The 22266-nt window shown below is 35.2% G+C and overlaps 1 protein-coding gene across 1 annotated transcript in view; it reads right to left on the bottom strand.

Annotated features, from left to right (window-relative positions):
* Window positions 1-22266, bottom strand: part of LOC144967706 (uncharacterized) — a gene marked incomplete in the record, with an annotated part of 192257 nt that overhangs the window by 30850 nt on the left and 139141 nt on the right. Inside the window, 6 exon segments of the mRNA XM_078905248.1 lie at window positions 2265-2338; window positions 10061-10163; window positions 16319-16450; window positions 16717-16887; window positions 17316-17385; window positions 18090-18188. Coding sequence (XP_078761374.1) covers window positions 2265-2338; window positions 10061-10163; window positions 16319-16450; window positions 16717-16887; window positions 17316-17385; window positions 18090-18188 — 649 coding nt within the window.

The raw sequence follows: 22266 nt of genomic DNA on the forward strand, positions 1-22266 counted from the left end.
CCAATTTGCCTCAAAGAAAGAGGAGTTTCGATTAAATGTTTTAAAAAATTGCAATTTTCAGATTATGATGAAGACGAGGTCTACATGCACAAAAGAAAAAGTAAGGGAAAAGGATAGATTTCAAAACAATCTATCATTACCTAGTTTGAGACAATTATGTTAATTGAGTCCAACCCGTCAAGAGGGATATACTCAAATCGTAACAAAGTATGACAAATTGTAAAGAGATGGTTAATAAGGAAAAGAATTATTATCACACAAAGAGGCATCCATCTGACTGTCTCCATCAAAGGAAAAGACAAGATGGATGGCTTTAACAAATCTAAAACTCTGATTACAAATTACTGACACAAAGCAAACTCGAAGAGACAAAATGAATTGGTAAGTTAAAGGCCTCAGCCCATATAATATGATAAAGCCGATAAGGACTAATACATCATTTTAATAAACATTTCATAACATTATATCTAAAAAAAAGTCAGGCTCGAAATGCATGGTGATGATAATGATGATGATGATGATGATGATGATGGTGAAAAAGTAGGGGAGGAAATGAGGTTGAAGAGAAAGAAGAAGAAGAAGAAGAAGAAGAAGAAGAAGAAGAAGAAGAAGAAGAAGAAGAAGAAGAAGAAGAAGAAGAAGAAGAAGAAGAAGAAGGGGGGGGGGGAAGAGGAGGAGGAGGTAGTGGTGGGTGAGGAATAGAAAGAGAAGGGAAAAAGAAGAGAGAGATCCAATATTACGAGGGTGAGTCAAAAAGTAATGGGACAAAATCTCCTACTGAGTTCATTTCTTTTTCATGTGACGTCATATTTGGCTCAATTGAACTTATACACATACTTCTTAAACCAGAAGTAAAAAATTTTAATCCTGTCAAATTATGACAGTTCAAAATGGCTACCCCCATGGATGTCCATCAGCAACACAAAGCAGAAGAAACCTCCAGTAACATTTTAAAATGCATTGGTAAAGTCTATAAAACTCAGGCATTTTGTAGAGGCAGTGTTTTAGGTGGGTTGAATCTGAGTCGAAGAGACAATCATTGGAATTGCGACAACCCTCTTTCCCAAAGCTGAGAAATCCTTGGGAAAATTATGTCAACAATGTTTTGGGACATTAGAGGTGTTATCCACGTTGATTTCCTACCACAGGGAGCGACGGCCAACTCTGAATGGTACAAATAGACCTTGAAACAACTGAAAACAAAGTCTTGTCAAGTCAGACCGGCTTTGTTACCTAATGAAAAAGTCCTAAGTGCCATAATTTTGATGGACAATGCTGTCTCGCCCTCATTAATTCACCAGACTTGACACTTTCGGACATTCATCTTTTTGGTTGACTGAAGGAGGCAATGAGGGGACATTGCTTTGAAGATGATGAAAAAGCGAAGGCAGCAGTGAAAAATTGGCTCAAAGGATAGGATACATGACCTTACAATAAATCAGACTGTGGCTATTGAGAGGCGGTAACTCTGTTAAGACGTAGCACTCTTACTCGGCAAATGCCAAGCTTTATTTTGAGGTATTATAATAATAATAATAATCTTTATTGTCCAAATTAAAGGCAATTCATGTGAGGTAAACAATGCTCAGTTTGGTTCATGGTATGAACATCAACACATTTACAAATACAGACACAGCCATACACGAACATACATGCTTGCCATTGTTTCTACACATGTATACAAAAGAAATGAGCGTACTTACAAACACATATACATACATACATACATACATGCAGACATACATACAAACCAGCATATCATCGTATATGCATGCCTACATTCATACATACATACATACATACATACATATATACATACACACAGACACACACACAGACAGATAGAACGATACGATATATTTGCTGGGACAGCAGATAACCATATTATAAATATAGTGTCTTATATTAAGAAGAAGATGGCAATGATTGTGATGATGATGATGATGATGATGATGATGATGACTACGATAATGATGATGATGATGATGATAACGACGGCGGCAATGTCGATGATGATGATTCACGACACTGCTTCTCGTTATTTTCATTGGTTGTCTCATTTTTCCACAGAAGATTTGTTAATTAATTTTATGGCGGTTGGAATGAAGGTTGTCTTATGTCGATTTGTCCGACATTTTGCTTCTAGATACCGTCTTCCGGAGCGCAGAACATTATGCATGGTATTGATTCAATTTGTTTAAAGTAATAAGCAGAGTCCCATTATGTTTTGACTCACATTCGTATAAAACACAAAAACTCCATACCTTTAGTTTTCAACACGAACCCCGTAGTCGACTGTGACTGACATCCTGCTTCAGTACATGAAACAGCAGTTACACTGGGAACAGATTGAAAATAAATAACCCCTAATAATAATAATAATAATAATAATAATAATAATAATAATAATAATAATAATAATAATAATAATAATAATAATAATAATAATAATCTTTATTGTCCAAATAGGCAATAATTGTTAGGTTACAGCTCTTGTAATAGGCGAAAAAAAGTAATTAAAATGGTGGTAATAATGATGATAATAATACTGATAGTAATGATGATAATAATAATGACATTTTATACATTTAAATGATGTGGCTATTCATCAGTACTGACCCACAGGTGCTGGGGCCCATTGGACAGTACTACTGACCAATAGCCTGCCATTGTGGAGTAGATATTGGTCAGTACTGAACCAATGCCGTTGATGTGACAAAATTTGGCCACATTTTGTTTTGTTTTTCTTTTTAATAATATCTTCTTTTCAATGGTGTTACGTGGGTAAAGATTTGGGATTATCTAGACAAAAGAATTAACGGTGAATGAGAATAATTTGGCCAACTGTGTGACAAATGAATATAGTCCATAAAATATACATTCGATTGGACTTGTTGAAAGTCGTAAAACTTGAATTTGAGACAATAACAGAAAGTAAGAAAATGGCTTGAAAGTTTGTCCATTTTTCTATGATGCTGTGTGCTTGGCTAAGAAACTCACAACATTGCCATCCAAAAATATAACTGACCAACACACAAAACTATGTGTAACCTTGAACATTATAGTGTGGTTAATACAGTTTAGTGAGAATTACTCATGAACATGGATGGCAAAAAACCATGACAAAGACCTAAGTGACGTCAACTTCATTCTATCTATACATATAAAATATTTAGACCATTAATTCATATCATTACGCCATAAGACTTTGTAAACAACACAAAGTCCGCCCACTTCCCCACGCCATCCTCAGTTCGCCAGCTGAATCTAGCTAAGATGGTCAGCGATTGTGAACGGCTATGTTGACCTGATATATCAATGAATATCCTTCATTGCAACTAAAATTAGTCGTGACAAGACGGCCAATGAAGAGGAATTTCCCATGGGTCGATCAGCAGTTATTACTGAGTGTACCCAAAGTGGCTATTTTTGTTTGATGAATGGGAAGATCAATACAATCTTCTTGTCTGATGATTAATAAGCGAGACGCTATCATTTTCTATTTTCCCTTGCCTCGATTCAAAGTGAATCGACATTTTCAACAAATATTTCTCACAGAGTTATATATACAAATCATCATGGTTCATACATGTTGCTGCGATTGGGGGCGATCGCCGTTTCCATAGATAAGATCAAAGCGAGGAAATGATAATCCATATTTCTCGTTAAAATATCGGTATCGCTGCTACATCGTACCGTATTGATATAAAAAATTTCTGATATCACCCAACACAAGTGTAAAAACAAGGTGGAAGTCACTTCAGAATTGTTGGCTGTTAACAACTTGTTATTTCGAAACGAACATTTTTTTTCTTCAGGACAATTATTATTTGGAAAAATCATACATATCATACATATCGTCATTAGATGATGCCCAACTAGCGAATTGTATCTTTATGTTACTCTATACATGTTTCTCCCTCGCTTTTGTTGTGCAATGGTAGACAATCTTATCTTAACGTAAAATAATAGTTTTTAATGAAATGAAATAAGATCCTTTACTCATAATTTAATTAAAAACATAATGGACCTATGCAATGGACAAATGTTCGTTCCATAATTTATATATCTTTTAGCACAGAACTAGACTTATTTACACTAATTTATAACATTAATATGATTTAATTTATAAAATAATTAACATTAAACAGGTTTTTAAATTAAAAAAGAAATTAAGGATTTAACCTTACTTAAGCTTATATAATTTTGATCTTATACAAAAATCATATAATATCATTGCATTTTATTCCATTGAAAATTCAATTTTTGTCACTGATCTTAACTTATTTACACGAATTTATAATACTCAATATGCAAACCAATTTACACATTTTATTACTTTCACATTATCCATACTTTTACCACCTAGTTATTTGCTAACTTATTATCATGTCTGTTCAACACGTCTGTACAAAGAATTTCCTATGGATGAATAAAATATATTATTATTATTATTATAAGTTTGAAATGAAACTTAAAATTGACTTGCTTAAAAGCCTGCAGTAAAAGGGAATGATTTCCTTATTATGGAAGTTTTTAATCTAGTTTTAAACTAATTTAGCGTTTAAAAGGGAAAAGTATTGTGAATTTCATGAGCTTTTGAACAAATTTAAGAAATTTGGTAAAATCTGGGTGCATGGGCAAAGAATGGTATGCATTAGATAAATCTAGCGAAACCATGAAACAGGTTCTATAAGTTGTAAACAAGAATGTAAAGTGTCCATTTTAAAATGGCGATAACGCACAAAGGAGTTGAGGTGTTTTACATTTAATATCATTCGATACTTTTTCCTATGCTCACCGGGTATAGCACGTTTTTCCATAAGGAAAACATTATTAACAAAATCACCCTCCTCCGGTGTACATTTCTGGATAACACCATCCCTTTCATATTGTATTATCATCTCCTGTAAAGCTATCTTTTCATCCTGTTTAAATTGGATAGTATGAGCTGGTTTCATTTGAACAGGAGGGGACAAAAAATCAATTGCACATCCAGAAATACATTGAATAATAAAAGGATCAGAGGTATACATTTTCCAAATAGATATAAATAATTTAGTTCTGCCCCCATGCAAATGGGTTACCTTATCCTTTAATTCCTCCTTTTGAATGTGTGTTGCTTGTGGTGTTGTTTGTGGTTGTTCCACGTCCTTGTATTCCCCCCTCCTTGACCTTTCCATGGTTAGCCTTTGCCTAAAAAAGGAAACCTTTTCTGGCCATGGGACGGGTACGGGGAAAATCTCCTTGTGGTTTTTGCCACTCGAATAGAATCGTTCATGTCTTTAATCTTATCTTTAATGTTGCTCCCAAATAACTTGTCACTAACAGGATAGGAAGCGGTACAGAGAGCGTTGAGGTCATCTCTAATTTCACTGCGAAGTGACTGTCTTCTATAAATATCCAAACTATGAGAGGCATTGGTGAGCAAAGTGACTCCATCCGAAATATTTTCCAGTACTTCTTTGTTATCTCCTTTCACCATCTCCATAGCCCTGCAAACAGCAGTAATGCCTTTCATAAGCGATACCTGCACTTTCTGCAAGGATGCGTCCCTCATTCTAGAGGCAGGGGATAACTGTTTAAAAACCTCCTCATTGCATTGGACAACCTCTAGTCTAGAGCAATTGGCTGGCACTGGATATTTTTCAGAGAGAGCAGTAACCGTATCCTTGGGCAGACCGTCACATAAAACCTGTGTAACACCAGTTGAAACATCCTCTGCCAGCACCTTCCCTTTCACTTCTGTCCTGCCTACCACATTCTCGAAATATGAGAATGCCTGCTCCATCATCCCTGTATCTCTACTACTGCCTGGCACCACATCAACTGACCGCGAAAGGTCAGCATTACATTCTACATCTTTACTGCCTGACCGCGAAAGATCAGACTCAATGTCATCATTACATATTGGCCGCGAAAGGCCAATATTGACATTAGCATCTTCCTCCTCCATTCTGCCTGACCGCGAAAGGTCAGCATTACATACATCTTTACTGCCTGATCGCGAAAGATCAGACTCAATGTCATCATTACATATTGGCCGCGAAAGGCCAATATTGACATTAGCATCTTCCTCCTCCATTCTGCCTGACCGCGAAAGGTCAGCATTACATACATCTTTACTGCCTGATCGCGAAAGATCAGACTCAATGTCATCATTACCTATTGGCCGCGAAAGGTCAATATTGACATTAGCATCTTCCTCCTCCATTCTGCCTGACCGCGAAAGGTCAATATTGACATTAGCATCTTCCTCCTCCATTCTGCCTGACCGCGAAAGGTCAGCATTACATACATCTTTACTGCCTGATCGCGAAAGATCAGACTCAATGTCATCATTACCTATTGGCCGCGAAAGGTCAATATTGACATTAGCATCTTCCTCCTCCATTTCATTAAATTGGTCAAAGGCCTCCTTCATTTGGCTCACCACTGGCACCAATCCCATCAACACACTGAGTTGTTTTATTTCATTAAAGTCCAGTTCACTGCTACCAACGCTACTACTACCAGCACCGTAACTGCTCCCCTCCGTTTTCTTTCCTTTACCTTTCCCCTTCACACCTCTTACACTTCCTTTCCCAACACATTCCTTCTCGCTCGCCCCGTCTTTCACTTCACCACCTTTCTTATCGTCCGCTCGGCTACTCTCGATTGTTTCTTTCTCCATCATCGTCTCGGAACCAAAAATGGCGTTCATTATTTGTAAACAAAGGGACCAAGATGGCAGGCGATAAATAGGCGTTAAACTATTGTTTAAAATTGCACAAGTTTTACGAATATATACACTATCCAGATGAATGAATTCACAACATATAAATTGAACACAATTCCATTTGAAAATATAGAATAATAATAATATAGAATTTAAATCAAAATGAAGTTGGTGGGCTCAAGTGATCTTTTTCGCTCACGAAGTGCCCAAATTCGCGACAAAATATGGGACGAAGCCGATTGGTATATGCTATTTTTAAAAAATTAATTACAATGCTGTTTATCGATGAATATGATTGAAAGTTGGCACACAGTTAGAAAAAAGGTCATTGTAGATTATGTCAAGCGACAAAACTCGTGCGATTACCAGAAGACCGTTAAAAATAGATTTTTACTCTTTGGAGTAAAATATTTCTAAAACTACCGGGCGTGTAGGTTTTGTCGCTGACAAGGTAATACATGAACATTTCTTCTTTTTGGTTGTAAAATTTGATATGAATATGACGAGTACTTTTCCCGTATTTTACAAAACACCATCCTAATTTGCTCTTCATTCGTAAAAGACAAAGCCATTTTGCCCCCCTACAGCCCGAATCACAAGTTCAAAACGATTTGGCACCAAACTGAGCGGCTGAGCGGGTCGTGGCAAGGCACTTTCTGATTGGTTGACCTCGTTTTAAAGTTCATGACTAGTCAAAATGTCTGCGCGGTCTCACTGGCAGAGGGGTGTTTATCGTCTTCCATTGCGTTTGGGTTCAATAAACAGCTGATAATTTGACTGTTTAATTTACAAGAATTTAAGAAATTATGTTAAAAGTTTTCGATTGCAATATGATCTACAATCTCAGCATGGGTTTAATTATTGTGTTCCAAGTCATGTTCCATCAGTAACCTTTGTCCCCTTGTCCAATTTCTCTTTTCCTTCTATATTTCTTTCATTTATGTACGCAATCTCTTCCCCTCCCCCCCACCCCCTTTCTCTCTCTCTCTCTCTCACTCTCCGTCTGTGTGTGTTATATACTCATTTCTTAATATATTTCTGTGTGTGTGTGTGTTATACTAATTTCTCTCTCTCTCTCTCTCTCTCTCTCTTTCTCTCTGTGTGTGTGTTATACCATCCAGCTCTAAAATTATATAAGTTAGAACTCTTCTAATGTTTTCATCATATTCTCTATCAAATTTGCCATAAAATTGCCAAATTTAAATCTTTTAATCCACTTATTACGCAAGATACTACCAAAGGTCGAATAAAAATGCTGAAAAAGCGTCCCATATTTTCGCGTTTTTTTTCTCTTTGCGGGTCATCCAAATAAATGACACCTTTGAAACTGCATAACTTGTTTATTTATGAATGGATTTTCAAAATTCAAAAACATTTTTACGCAGTGGAGATAGGGCTTTAATTTCAGACAAAAATTTTCCTCAAAAAGAGAAAAAAACATTTTTCATAGTCATTGCTAAAAATATTATTGCTGAAGAAACTCATTCTGAACAAAAACAAGATGGCAGCCAACTTGATGGATCTAAATAGAAAAAGAGGCGCTACTATAATTAGAAATTAGACACGACAAAATTCTAAATCTTATCTAAAGACACTTTCAATCTTTGGATATGATTTAGAATGCTGTGAAATTTCTATCTATCGCTCAACTACTGTAGCTTTGCGAAAGTGTCGATATTATTAATATTATTATTTTGTCTTTTTTATTTAATCAGACAAAAATCTGCTGAAAATGTGTGTTTTCATTTTGAATGTTTTTTTCTTTACTCTCTCATTTTTAATTTTTTAAAAGTCATTTCAAGAACCAAATGAAGTAACTAATTATTTTTTAGTATGTTGAAATGACCTGGAATAATAATTACATAAACACCATGCAACTTGTAGAAATATTTCCTGACCAAAATGACAGTGATTTGGTCAAGCCATGATGTTATTGTTAATCCTATCTGGATTCGTCTTTTTCATTAAGATTTTGCAGCAAGTCTTGTTTGTTTGTTGAATTTTTGTATAATCAGCAAGGGTCATAAGACGTGATATGTTTATTTGTCTTTTTGTTTTTTTCATATTTTTTTTTGCTGCTTGTGATTCTTAAGTCAATTTGTTTTTCAAAGAATGTTAGATGATAACTAAACTTAATGGGTGCTAGCACCCATTGGTCAGTGCTGACCAATAACCCTAGAACTTCATATTTTAAAATGTCAGATTAAAAATTTATACTATTTGATGAGAAAAGCAAGGTCAAATAATTTTCAAAATTATGCTATCACCACTTGTATATGACTGAAATTCATTTGTCTTGTTTATTTATTTATCTTTTTAAAGGAGTAAATTTCACAAAGATAAAATGTTATCTGACATAAACAATGAGCATTAGGAGGTGCAGTATATGGTCTAGTGGTACGTCACTCGCCTTGCATCGAAAGGTCCTGGGTTAGAGTCCCGAGCAATGCATAGTTGAGTCCTTGGAAAAGGCTCTTTACTCACATTCCCTCACCGTATTCAGGTCCCGAGTTCGAGCCTCGCGCTAGGCGTATAGTTGAGTCCTTGGAAAAGGCTCTTTACTCACATTAAAAGCGTTGTCTCTGTCTGAAAAAAATTGTAATATTGCCTAACAAATATCATGTCTCATCCTACACGTTAAGTGTTGCTATTAGCAAGGGACCCTTTGTTTAGTGCTTTGAGCATAGTTAGTGGATATGCGCTTTATAAAAAGCTCGTTTTTTTTATTAACAAGCAGATATAAAAACCATAACAAATGTATTTTGAATATAGCGTAACATTTTGATTGTGTGCAAACATTTCTTAAATGACAAATGACAAGCAATATTTTTCTTTAATCTTTTATCGCCTTCATAAACATCCTACAGTGAGAGGGTATATGGGTACAATAGTAGACTTCGCAGAAAGTACTCCTCAATAGCAAGCAATCGCTTCTCCCCATTTCTTATACAGACATCTGGATAAACTAGCTGTCCAGATGTTGAGTTAAAGGACTACTTTTTTCCCCCATTTACAGGTGCCTAGACCTGATCTTTTCATGGGAGTATTAGCAAGAAATTTAATTGAGTTCAATTGAGATTAAAATGGAAAGACATGTAGAGCTATCGTTTAGATAAACTTTTAAATATGGTGTCATAAATAATGTTAACTTTGCCTCTGAAAGTTTCGTAGACCAAGTTATAGTGATAAAAGTTAATACTTTTTGTTAATTGAGAAATATCAATCTTTCTCTTTAAGACATTTTCATTATATTGTTATGAGAGATCATTAAACCAAAAATATTCTTTAACAATATCTTTCCACTTTGCTCCATATGTAAATTACAGTATTCATATCCCTTACACAATTTCAGATCCAGAAGGCAGTGGTCCATTACAGTAAATGTTTTTTACTACATCTTTGGAACAAGTAGGGTTGTCACCAATGACAAAAGTTGAAGGTTTGACTGTGGATATAAGAATATATATATATTTATATATATTTCATGCCACTAGGGCAAATCTATGGGAAGTGTAATCATTATTGTTTATGATCGTATGTTGTTTCATATTTCCTGTGATGTTTTGGTAATAATAATAATATTAATAATAATAATGATAATAATAATAATAATAATAATAATAATAATAATAATAATAATAATAATAATAATAATAATAATAATAATAATAATAATAATAATAATAATAATAATAATAATAATATTGATAATAATAATTGTGCGGCTATCAGGTCTAGTGGTATGACACTCGCTTTTGGATCGGAAGGTCCTGAGTTTGAGCCTCGCGCTCGGCGTATAGTTGAGTCCTTGGAAAAGGCTCTTTACTCACATTCTCTCACCTTACTCAGGTGTAATATGAGTACCTGGCTGTTAGCAGTTAGCAGCTGTGTCTTTGTCCGAAAAATTGTAATATTGCCTAACAAATGTTGCTGTTGACCGGGGACCCCTTGTAAAGCGCTTTGAGCAAATTTAGTGGATATTACGCTATATAAAGCTCAATTTCTAATATATTTTTAAAAAATGATAATAAAAAAATAATAATAGTAATAATAATAATAATAATAATAATAATAATAATAATAATAATAATAATAATAATAATAATGATAATAATAATAATATTAATAATAATAATAATAATAATAATAATAATAATAATAATATAATAATAATAATAATAATAATAATAATAATAATAATAATAATAATAATAATAATTGTAATTTCCACATAAGTGCTCAGCGGCGCTTTACAATATTACTTTGCCAATTTTGGGAATACACATGAAGAAACAAACACATACACATTAACTCAAGCTCAAACACAGACACATTTACATTCATACACGAACATACACACACATACTCACACTAATATTAGTCACTAACATTAGTAACATAATCTAATGAAAGACATTTGAATTGATTAATTCCAAAAAAAAAAGAAGAAAAAAACAATTAAAAAACCCCCAAAAAGACAAGGTCAGTTAAACAGTGGAAATTGTCAGTCTGAACTCAAGATCAAAACTGGAATAAAATAATACTGGAATAAAATAATCTTAAAATTAAAATTTGATTTAAGGCGAGGCGTATTCTGTGAGCGAAACTATTCATAAGCTCTGGAGAAAAGTTCTGCCATAAGGTGTTTTTTGAAAGACTGACTGTCCCTAATTAGTTTTACATCAGGGATCTGATTCATGGACCGAGACTATAATAGTCTTGGACTATAATAAAGTCTGAGACTTCGTAGTCAAAGACATGGGGAAGTCAGAGCCTACGAAAAGTAAGCTATTCATAGAGTCAGACTTTGTAGTCAGACTATCAAGTCTCAAACTACATGTGCGAAGTCTCAGACAACAGAGGTCAATCTATTTTTAACTGGGTATTCCCTGGAAAAAGTATGACAAAACGTCATAGAAATGTGTAACTTTTCCAGCTGCACATGCAAAGTAGCACAGAAATCATATCTATTTCCTCTTCTTGTTTGTCCCTCCATCCACCCCCTACACAAAAGAGACTTTCAGAAGTCAGAAGCTCATTATAGTCATGTTCCGAACAGCCTTCCCAGCAACTATCCTGCATCACAAACCACCTGGAACAAAATGTGTCTGTTATTTCATGTAAGAGAGAGACAGAGAGAGAGAGAGAGAGAGAGAGAGAGAGAGAGAGAGAGAGAGAGAGAGAGAGAGAGAGAGAGAGAGAGACAGAGAGAGAGGAGGGGGAGGGAGAGAGAGAGAGAGAGAGAGAGAGAGAGAGAGAGAGAGAGAGAGGGGGGGGGGGGTGGAGAGGGAAAAGGAGAGAGAAAAATAGTGTGAGACAAGTTTAGGGCTGTAAAAATTGAGAATGTGTGTGTAATGTTTTTAGTAAATATAAGTAACGATGGCACTGATATGATGCTTATTCACGGTGTAGCCTCGTTCTAAGCAATGTACAATTACTTCCCCAGCCAGTAGTACATATTATAATTTTAATATTTAGTCCCACACTACATTATTTAAACCTGCTAGATCGCGGGTGTAAATTTCACCCATTTAGTCCCTCCTGTGTTTAGTCTAAGACTTTGCATAGTCCGGCTTCATGAAAAGCTCGTAGTGCATTTTAGTCCGAGACAATGGATATAGTCTCAGTCCATGAATCAGGCCCCTGGGGAGAGCGCATTCCACAAGATGGGGCCACTTACAGAAAAAGACTTATTACTAAGAGATAATCTGATTCTTGGGACAATTAAGAGAGTCTTCAGCCGACCTTAATGGCTGTGTTGGATTATAATGTTGACAAAAATTCATGAGGTACACTGGAGCTTGATTATTAATGCATTTATGAACGATATTACACATTTTAAAAACAATCCTTTCAATAACCTAAGTGGCAACCAATGGAGATTATATAGAATTTCTTTTGTAGGGTCATTGGATTTTTTAAATGTTTTGCGGCTCTGTTTTGAATATTTTGCAAACGTTGTATCATTTTGGCAGGCGCATCTAAAAGCAATGAATTACAGTAGTCATACCTGCTGGTTACCAAAGCATGAACAATAATTTGTATATTGCTCTCATCAAGAAGATGTCGAATTTTACCAATATTTCTTAAATGATTAAAGAAAGATTGGCAGGTTTTTGTTATGTGATTCTGCATTGAAGCATCAGAATCATAGACTGTGCCAAGACTTCTTATTGTTGCAATTTACTCTATCTTCAAATTTGAGTTGCCTATGTCAATACTATCAAGATTTATTGTTTTCCTTTGTTTATTGATCCCAATTAATAAAAGTTCTGTCTTAGAATCATTTAATTTTATTTTATTTCCAAGTCTTAATTGCTAAGCAACAATTTCCATTATTTAATTTCATTGTCTGTTCTTGTCCTGGATGAAAAGCAGAATATAGTTGTGTGTCATCAGCGTATAGATGGTAGTTAATACCGAATGACTCGATGATGTAAGTAAGTGGTGCAGTATAAAGAGAAAACAGGAGTGGTCCCAAAACAGAGCTGTGAGGGTCACCATAATGAAGTTGATGGGGTTCTGATATAATTTGTCCGTAAGGTGAGTCGACATGAACGGTGGTTTATTTTTCATTTGGTAACAAATTCTTCAATCTATTACAAAAATGCTTCCCTCCCGGTCACGTTCTACACCCAATCATGAACAAAAAGACCATCAAAATAGGATACACCTGCATGCCAAACATACAAAACATTATTTCCTCCAACAATAACCGAAAACTATCACAGCCAGCTCAGCCCAGCAACAACCTAGAGAAAAAATGCAACTGTAGGACCCAGGCAACATGCCCACTAAACGGCAATTGCCTGACTCAAAACGTAATTTATCAAGCCACAGTTACACGACCAGACACACCAAAACAAGTGTCCATTCAAAACCAGATACAACCTGCATACATCTTCCTCCAGAAACATACACAAACGACATTCTACTACACTAAGCGAACACATTTGGAACCTCAAAGAAAAAAACATACAACACAGCATCACATGGAAAATCATCTCAAGAGCACAGCCGTACTCTAAGATTTGCAACCTCTGCTTGGAAGAAAAATTCTTCATCATCACTAAACCGAACATAGCAACACTCAACAGAAGAAATGAACTAACATCCTCATGCAGACATAGAAACAAACACCTTTTATGTAATTACGAACCTCCATCAACACGAAAATACGAAAAAACAACAATTTTCTTTCACTTCCACTTCCTGATGAGAGCAACGCTCGATAACAACGTTGTAGAAGTCAAACAATCTTAATTACCTTTCAAATGTTTATAAATAGCTCCTTTTATCCTAAAGTTGAGCACTATCATTTCATGGTTTTTGTTTTTATAATTTATACAAGTATACAAGTATACACATTTAAAATCGTCGTTACTTTTTTATCCATTGACGTAGGCTAATGATTTTCCACTGAGTTGTTTACCATTAGCCTTTCTGTGAACCGATAGTCGATGTTTTTGTTTTTGACCTGAAATTCGCTCACCACGTCGCGCACGTGCTAAAATAACCTTTTCGCCCCTCACTGTGGACAGGAAGTGTGTAGATTAATTTTTTTGTCATCCGTGTCTTCTTGAACTATTTTCCAGGCAGGAAAACACAATACAAAATGCCATTCATTAATCTACGCGATGCTACAACTTAGTTTAGAATAACATGCACGTGCCATTGGTCATCTTCAAGCTGGACAGTCTGTGACCAATGTCGCAAGATTGTTTAATATCACAAGGAGAACTGTATATTCCTTAGCGGATCGATTTGAAATAACACAAACGGTAAAGGACCGAAATCAACTGGCAGACCACTAGTAACAACACAAGGTGAGGACCGTTTTATACGCACCCTACATCTACGGGATTGTTTTAGGACGGCGACTGAAACTGCGCTAGAGTTTCCAGGTACACGAATTAGTCGACACATTGTTCGTTGCAGACTTAGAGAGCATGACATTATCGCAAACGTCCAGTGATGCAACAACTTCTTAGAGCACATCACCGGTTGACCCGTCTTCAGTGGGCCCGTACTCATCTGCGCTGGACAACGCATGCGTGGTAATTTGTTCTCTTCTCAGATGAATCACGCTTTGTGATTGGAAGATATGACGGTGGATTACTTTGTTACAGAAGATCACACGAGTGATTTCACGATTCTTGTCTTGGAATCCCCAAACAGAGGATATGGACAAGTGATGGTGTGTGGTGGAATAAGCAGAGACTATAGGACACCTCTAGTCCAAGTAAATGCATCTCTAACCAGTGCAAGGTACATCCAGCACATTTTACAACCCCGTGTTATTCCATTTTTTCATGAACATCCTAAATTTTCACTTCAACACGACAGTGCACTATCCCACTGAGCTATTGTAACAAGGGCTTTTATAGCAGCAAATAATGTGAACGTTATCAGCCCGTGGCCTGCAGTATCACCCGATCTAAATCCGATAGAACATATGTGGAACATAATCGGCCGCCAAGTTCATTCATTAGACCCGCAAAATGAACAACAACTGTTCCACGCCATAAGAACAGCTTGGGATAACATTCCTCAACACCAGCTGGCCAGATTGACCAATTCCATACGTAGGAGATGCAATGCTGTGATTGGAGCAAACGGGGGACATAACTTATTGAATTAGATTCACCTTCACTCAAATGAAATGAACGCAAGTAATGTTATTAAAATGTCATTGTTTGTCAAAATTTTATAGTGTATGTTTTGACTTGTTACTTCCCTTTTTGAAGTTCATGTTTTAACAAGTCTATGTTGCATACAAGATCAACCATAAACGTTACAAATTCTAACGAAATGAAAGATAAATGATAGTACTATGATTACACATATGTTTTAAATAAACAAGAACAATATTTCATACCAATTCTATAGGTAAAACAAGTGTATACTTTCTTTTGATCACTAGTATATATATATATATATATATATATAAAAATAAATAAATAAATAGATAAATAAATAAATACACTCACGTATATGTTAGACAAAACGTACGTCTCGATTATCCTCTCATCTCCTCAGTTGGCAGAATGGTCTTTAATTTGTTTAATTCAAGACCATTCTGTCAACTGAGAAGATGAGAGGATCTCGAACATACGTTTTGGCTAACATATACGTGAGTGTATTTATTTATTTATTTTTATATGCTCTAATTATCGAGCACTATCGTACCTACAAGTACCCAATAACAATCATAATAATTATCTATCTATCTATATATATATATATATATATAATTACAGTTGGTCAGATTCATTTATGAAGGTTAGTGTACCCGAGTCTTCCCTTACTGAAATGTTTCAGGTTACCTATAACATGCATACTGTTTTATACAATTAATGCGTGACAAATGTCAAATACCAAAGTCAACTCAAATATGACACTTAAAATGGGAAGAAGTATACAATACAAATAACTATTTCTTTAAAATAACAATATCGATAAAATTTTATTCATAAGTGTTGTAGTCTATAAGGAACAGAGTTTAGTAAATAAAAATAAATATATCAAAAAATATAAGGAACAATCTTTTTTTAAACTGCATAATAAATGGAAAATAATCCAACTTCAGTAAAATTTTACCTGTTTTCAAAGTTGCAAGCCAAGTGTTGGGAGTAGTACGGTATTTTGAGCTAAAATTATTGGATTTTGATTGTCCCCAGGTTGCATATTTCTGGAATTCGTCCACTGTCATTACTGCCCGTTTTCTACGACCTGTCAATTCATAGACAAACATACGACACATTGATTTCAATAAAAAACAAAATACAAAAAAACAACAAAAAAACAAAAAACACATGCATCGCAACATCTGTGTAGCAGTATCTTAATACTCTTGTTTTGAGCATTTCATCCTTGTCAGAATTTTACCCTATACTAAAAAAATAAAAAAATAGTGTGGCATATCAACCCTTTTGAGTTAAAAAGGGATTTCCATTTATGTAATAAAGCCACTGTACCAAGACAATAATGCTTCTTACTAGTCGTGCAGGTGTTCGTCTTGGACTTGATACAGACAATTATACCAACATGAGTTATCTCCCCTTGGTTGGAATTTGTCAAACAGGAATGACACAGAGTTAAAGATATTGTTGTCGTTGTGACTGCAACATTGGGATCTTGGGTCAAGACATCCCTTTCAAAGACAGGTTCTGATGAAAAAATAGAACACAATAATATCTAGCCCCCAAAATTCTTAAATAATTTCATAGTTTTTGAATAAACGGTTACAAGGAAAACGGAAAATGTTAATCATGTATATGGTTAATTATTACCATATTTATTCCCCATAAAACATTAACCAATTGTGCGGTAAAATAAATAAATCGTTTAAAAATGGGCAGGTATAGGGAACACTTTAAGACAGTAAAATAGATAGGACAGATTTTTTTTTAAAAATCGTATTAGAGAACAGTAGGCAAGTTTGTTGTAAAAAGATGACAGAGAAAATTTTTTTTCTTTCTCAAGGGCAAAATTTTAACCCAAAGATGCCTACTTGTACCACATGAGTAAAACCGGAATCTTTGTTTGTTAAAAACAAACAACATTTTGTAACTTATAATAAATAGTTCATACTTACCTTTAGGAGCAACATAAAACGTTTTTGGAGTGGATGGAGAGCTTTCAAAATCCTGATTTCTGGCAATCACCTGTATAATGAAGTAATGGTATACTTTTAAAATACTTCAAATGATTCAAAATCATGTACGCACCAGCCATAAATAGGTATGATTCTCTACAAGGTCAGATTAAAAAAAAAACAGTTTCCATATCTAATCTAATCAACTATTTGACAGTATGTATATATATATATATATATATATGTATTTATATGAGGGTTGGTGGGTACTTGTATGTAGAGAGTGCTCGATACTGTTGTTTAGAGCACATAGAAATAAATAAGGTCACTCACCTATTTCTTGCCGATACAATCGTTTCTATGTCCTCCATTTTGTCAGTCGCATATTAAAATGTCGACTGACCAAATGGAGGACATAGAAACAATTGTATCGGCAAAAAAAATGTGAGTGACCTTATATATATATATATATATATATATATATATACACACACACACACACATCCTCCATCCACCGTGTGCTGAATTCCGTTAAGAAAAGTTGTGCCTATAGTTTCCCTGTCTTTCATTTTTAAAGAAAAAAAAGAAACATTAAATAGTTATCTAAGCTTATTGGTGATTTCTTACTGAAAGAAAATAAAGAGAGAAAAAAAATCGTCATTAGACTTATCCCATCATTACTCATAATGAGAATCTATACCAATTAGAACACAGGTCTAACATTTCATGTAGCTTTAAAAGGCAACAATTTGACCTCATATTATAGCACCTCACCTCAAAGGTGTAGGTCTTTTTGATTTCAAAATCTCCCAACTGAGTGGAACGGACAGTTATGGCATTTGCACAGTCAAAGAAATCAACAACGTGATCAGTCTGAAAATTAAACAAGATAACAATGTCATATCTGAAATTATTGCAACACAAGTACAGTCGACTCCGCTTAATCGCACACCTTCGGGAGTTCAGGTTATTGTGTCGATTAAGTGGAGTTTGTGATTAAGCGGAGAAGGTAAGAATAGCATTATAGTGCCAACTTTCATTTGCATTAATGTAGGACCTTCCCCTTTTAATTTTCTACAGGCTTGGGACTGTCATGTTCAATACATTAGACTCATTAAAAGGTAATCTTTTTTGTTTCTTTTTCTTTTGTTTTTTTTTTGTTGTTGTTGTTGTTGTTTGTTTTTAAAAAATTCTTTTCTTATTCATGTGATTCGTTCTTTCACCTCCCCGACTCGCCTGCATTGTAAATGTCATTAGAATCATACTGTTGAAAAAGTTTCAAAACACCACCCCATTGGCGGGCAAAAGAGACATCAGCATCATGTTTTTCGGCATGTCTTTTTTTAAAGACGACATTCTGTCAACTTTTCCATCTCGAAAGCCAGTATTCTGATGGAGAGAAAGACGTGCCTTGAGAATATGCCAGTTAGTTGCCTTTTGAGTGTATCAATGTGGACATGGACTGTAATGATCAGTCAAAAGATGAGACCTGAGTCTTCTCTGTAATCCTTTCTTATTGTTCATGGCAATGCACAGGTAGAGAATTGCAATCAAGTGGTCCGACAATGTAAACAAACACACGACATTGGGTGGACTGCGATCACGTTTCACACCTTTGATGTAGACAGCGAGTGCTGAGCCAATTAGCCCGTTCGTGTCAGGTAATACTTTGATGTCAGTTAACAAGCATTGCGTGTCTGACCTAGTCAGGGTCAGAGGTACGGTGGAATTGGCATTGACATGAAAGCTTTGTTCACGAGTGATACGATATAAACGGGCCGAAATGGTTCAGTGAGAAACACATTTTCAATACCTTTTTGTGTATTTTTAGATATTTTTCTCCAATCAAGATGGAATCAAGGTGTAGCGATTAAGCAGAGAAGGTGTGTGATTAAGCGGAGCGATTATATAGATAAAATTCCGTTTTTCGGGAATATGTAGCGTATAAGCCGAGTGTGCGATTAACCGATGTGCGATTAAGCGGAATAAACAGTAGCTGTAAAATGTTTTGTCTCCAGACAACAACGGTGTCTGAGTAAAATGATTTATCTGCAACTATTTTGGCTTATCCTCAAATGCATTACAAGAGCATGGTAGGACAGACTGCACAGTGTTGAATAGGCGAGCTTTTAGTCCTATCATTAGAATTATTGTCTTTGAGATATTTTGCATTTAGATATCAGCACAATTTCGATTATAGTTTGTTAAATTTAATTTATTGATTGCATTATTATAAGCAAACAAACCGATAGAAACTCTCAAAACTTGCTCTAACCGATGGAGGAATAAAGTAACCTTTCATTCATTCCCTCACAATTTGTGCGTCGCTCTTAGTTCTTTGATGATATGAGATAACATCTTGGTGCAGCTGTCCGATTTGTTACATTTTGATCATTGCTGGTTCAGAGGCATATGGATTCTGGTCAAGATGTCTTCATCACACAAGTTATATTCAACAGGTGCTCACATGAGTTTAGCTTAATATTATATGAACACATTTATACCGGCTTTTAGTTCCACTGGTTACAAACGTGGTCAATAAAGAACACTAGAATAAAGTCCGAGTCACATTTCAGTTGTATGTATTTGAAGTTTACTTCCCAGGTTAAAATATTGTTTCAGTACTTTGTGGGTAAAAAAAGAAACCTTGTATAGTTTGTAATTATTATGATGCAATGATCAATATATGATTAATTAAGGGTGATCATTTTAACTATTCGTAATATAAACGAAGGGAAAAAGGATAAATAGTAACCATGTCATAAAGAAGTATATATATATATATATATATGTGTGTGTGTGTGTGTGTGTGGGAGAGAGAGAGAGAGAGAGAGAGAGGGAGAGAGAGAGAGAGAGAGAGTAAGTGAGAGAGAGAGAGAGAGAGAGAGAGAGAGAGAGAGAGAGATTTTCATTTCATTAATGAAAGACAACAGACATTGGTTTATAACTGTAAAAGTCACTCTGCTGCCTCCATAGCCTCGTGATTTACATGTGACATATTTTGTGCTGTTTCCATAATTTTATATAACGGGGCTGCTATTCTAATGTCGATCCGTTGCTGTTTTTTATTCTTTTTGCGTTTTTCAAGAAGGTTGAACAAACATTGCAATCACTGATTTATTTTGAATTTATTTCGACCAGATGTGATGACTATGGACTAGTTGCTGTTGTCAATGCTTTCCCTCATATTTGTTTTTGTAATATCGCCAAGCAGCCATCATGTCCAGTTCTACATGTTATGCGCTTTGTTGGTCAGTGACCCTATTTAAAGCATTTTGAGCACCTCTAGTGAAAATTGCGCTAAATAAAAAAGCTCTGTCATGACACTTATAGCGTATAGTTTTGAGGGCTTTTTAGCATTGTCATTATCAATGTCCACATTGAATACGAGATAATCCTGAAACAATTATGTTTATAGATTCGTTTTCTTTTCTTCTGTGTTTCTTGACTTTTCTACAGCCTACACAGTTCATTCAAAGGTTTATAATGAATTTCTTGAGTGTGCTCCATGACTACATGAAATTTTAAAAATCATAATAAATTCAATTTTGTTGACGCACAAATGGAATTTTAGCGACTTATAGTTCAATTATAATAGATTCTATTTGGGGAGGAATAAAACTTATTCTATGACTCTGTTTGAAGAATTTAATTTTTTATTTGAAAAATTAATGCATTTTAAATTACAGAAAAACGGTCTATTTAGGATTGAAATATCACGATCATTATATACAGCACTGGCATAAAATACATATGAATGGATAAAGGAAATCTTGATAAATATTACAGAGTAAAGAAATTTGTGTTTAAGCGTATTGTGAAGCGATAACAAAGAGATGAAAGTGAACATAAATCGACTGGTATCACCCGATATCACCGTAACTGAACTCACTAGGGGATTCCCCATAATTTGGCAGGCATGACCCCGGGTCAACCTCGGGTCATCACTTGAAACTAAGTTACCGCTCAGGCGATATTTTCGTTACTGTGACTGGCTTATTAACAAGAGATAAGCTATATTATGACTAAGCAGTCAGAAAAGATAAATATATGGGTGACTGCTGAACTACCATCCAAGATGGCGGTCATTCTTTTCTCTCTGTAAACAAATTGAATATTTTTGGCAAATTTTATCATTTTCAAGTGCCTTACGATGTCCAATGACAATACATCATGCACATCTTCTTGGATATGTGGGACTTGTGACACAACAGTGACATGGAATGATATAGGAGTAGTCTGTGATAGATGTAATCAGTGGTACCATGGACTCAGAGTATCGGGTCAGCAACATATAACCAACTAAATGATAGCAGCGAACAATGGTACTGTGCTGTATGTGGCAATCCCAACAGCAGGACTGCTTTTGACCTCCATGGTGTTGACTCATTAGCAAACCTTTCCTATTCTCTCTCAACTCTGAGTGTTTCTTCTTTTGTCGCCACCCCCACCAAAACATTTCCATGCTTCCACCCCTTCTAGAGCAGGACAACAAAACAAATGGAAAGACAGGCCACTAAGAATACTCAATATTAATTTTCAGTCTGTAAGTTCCAAAAGAGCAGAGTTCCCCCATCTCATTGACAGTCTAAAACCAGATATTATTATTGGTACTGAAACATGGCTAGACCCTGACATCTCGGATGCAGAAATTTTCCCACACAGCTTCAAGCTATATCGAAAGGATCGAAATCGCAATGGAGGAGGGTCTTGATAGCGGTTAGAGACAACATTGACAGCTACAAAGTACCAGACCTGGAAGTGGAAGACTATGAAATAATATGGGCACACATAAAACTAAAAGGAAGGCGCTCACTCTATGTTGCATCATTCTATAGACCAAATGTTGCTGACACTGATAGTCTTACTGGGCTCCAAATAACCCTACAAAGAGCAACCCAGATGAAGAATGCGCACCTCCTTATTGGTGGAGACTTCAACTTCCCAGGAT

Source organism: Berghia stephanieae, chromosome 3 (genome assembly GCF_034508935.2).
Source record: "Berghia stephanieae isolate SIO BIC M18660-M18661 chromosome 3, UCSD_Bste_1.3, whole genome shotgun sequence".
NCBI classification, from domain to species: Eukaryota; Metazoa; Mollusca; class Gastropoda; order Nudibranchia; family Aeolidiidae; genus Berghia; species Berghia stephanieae.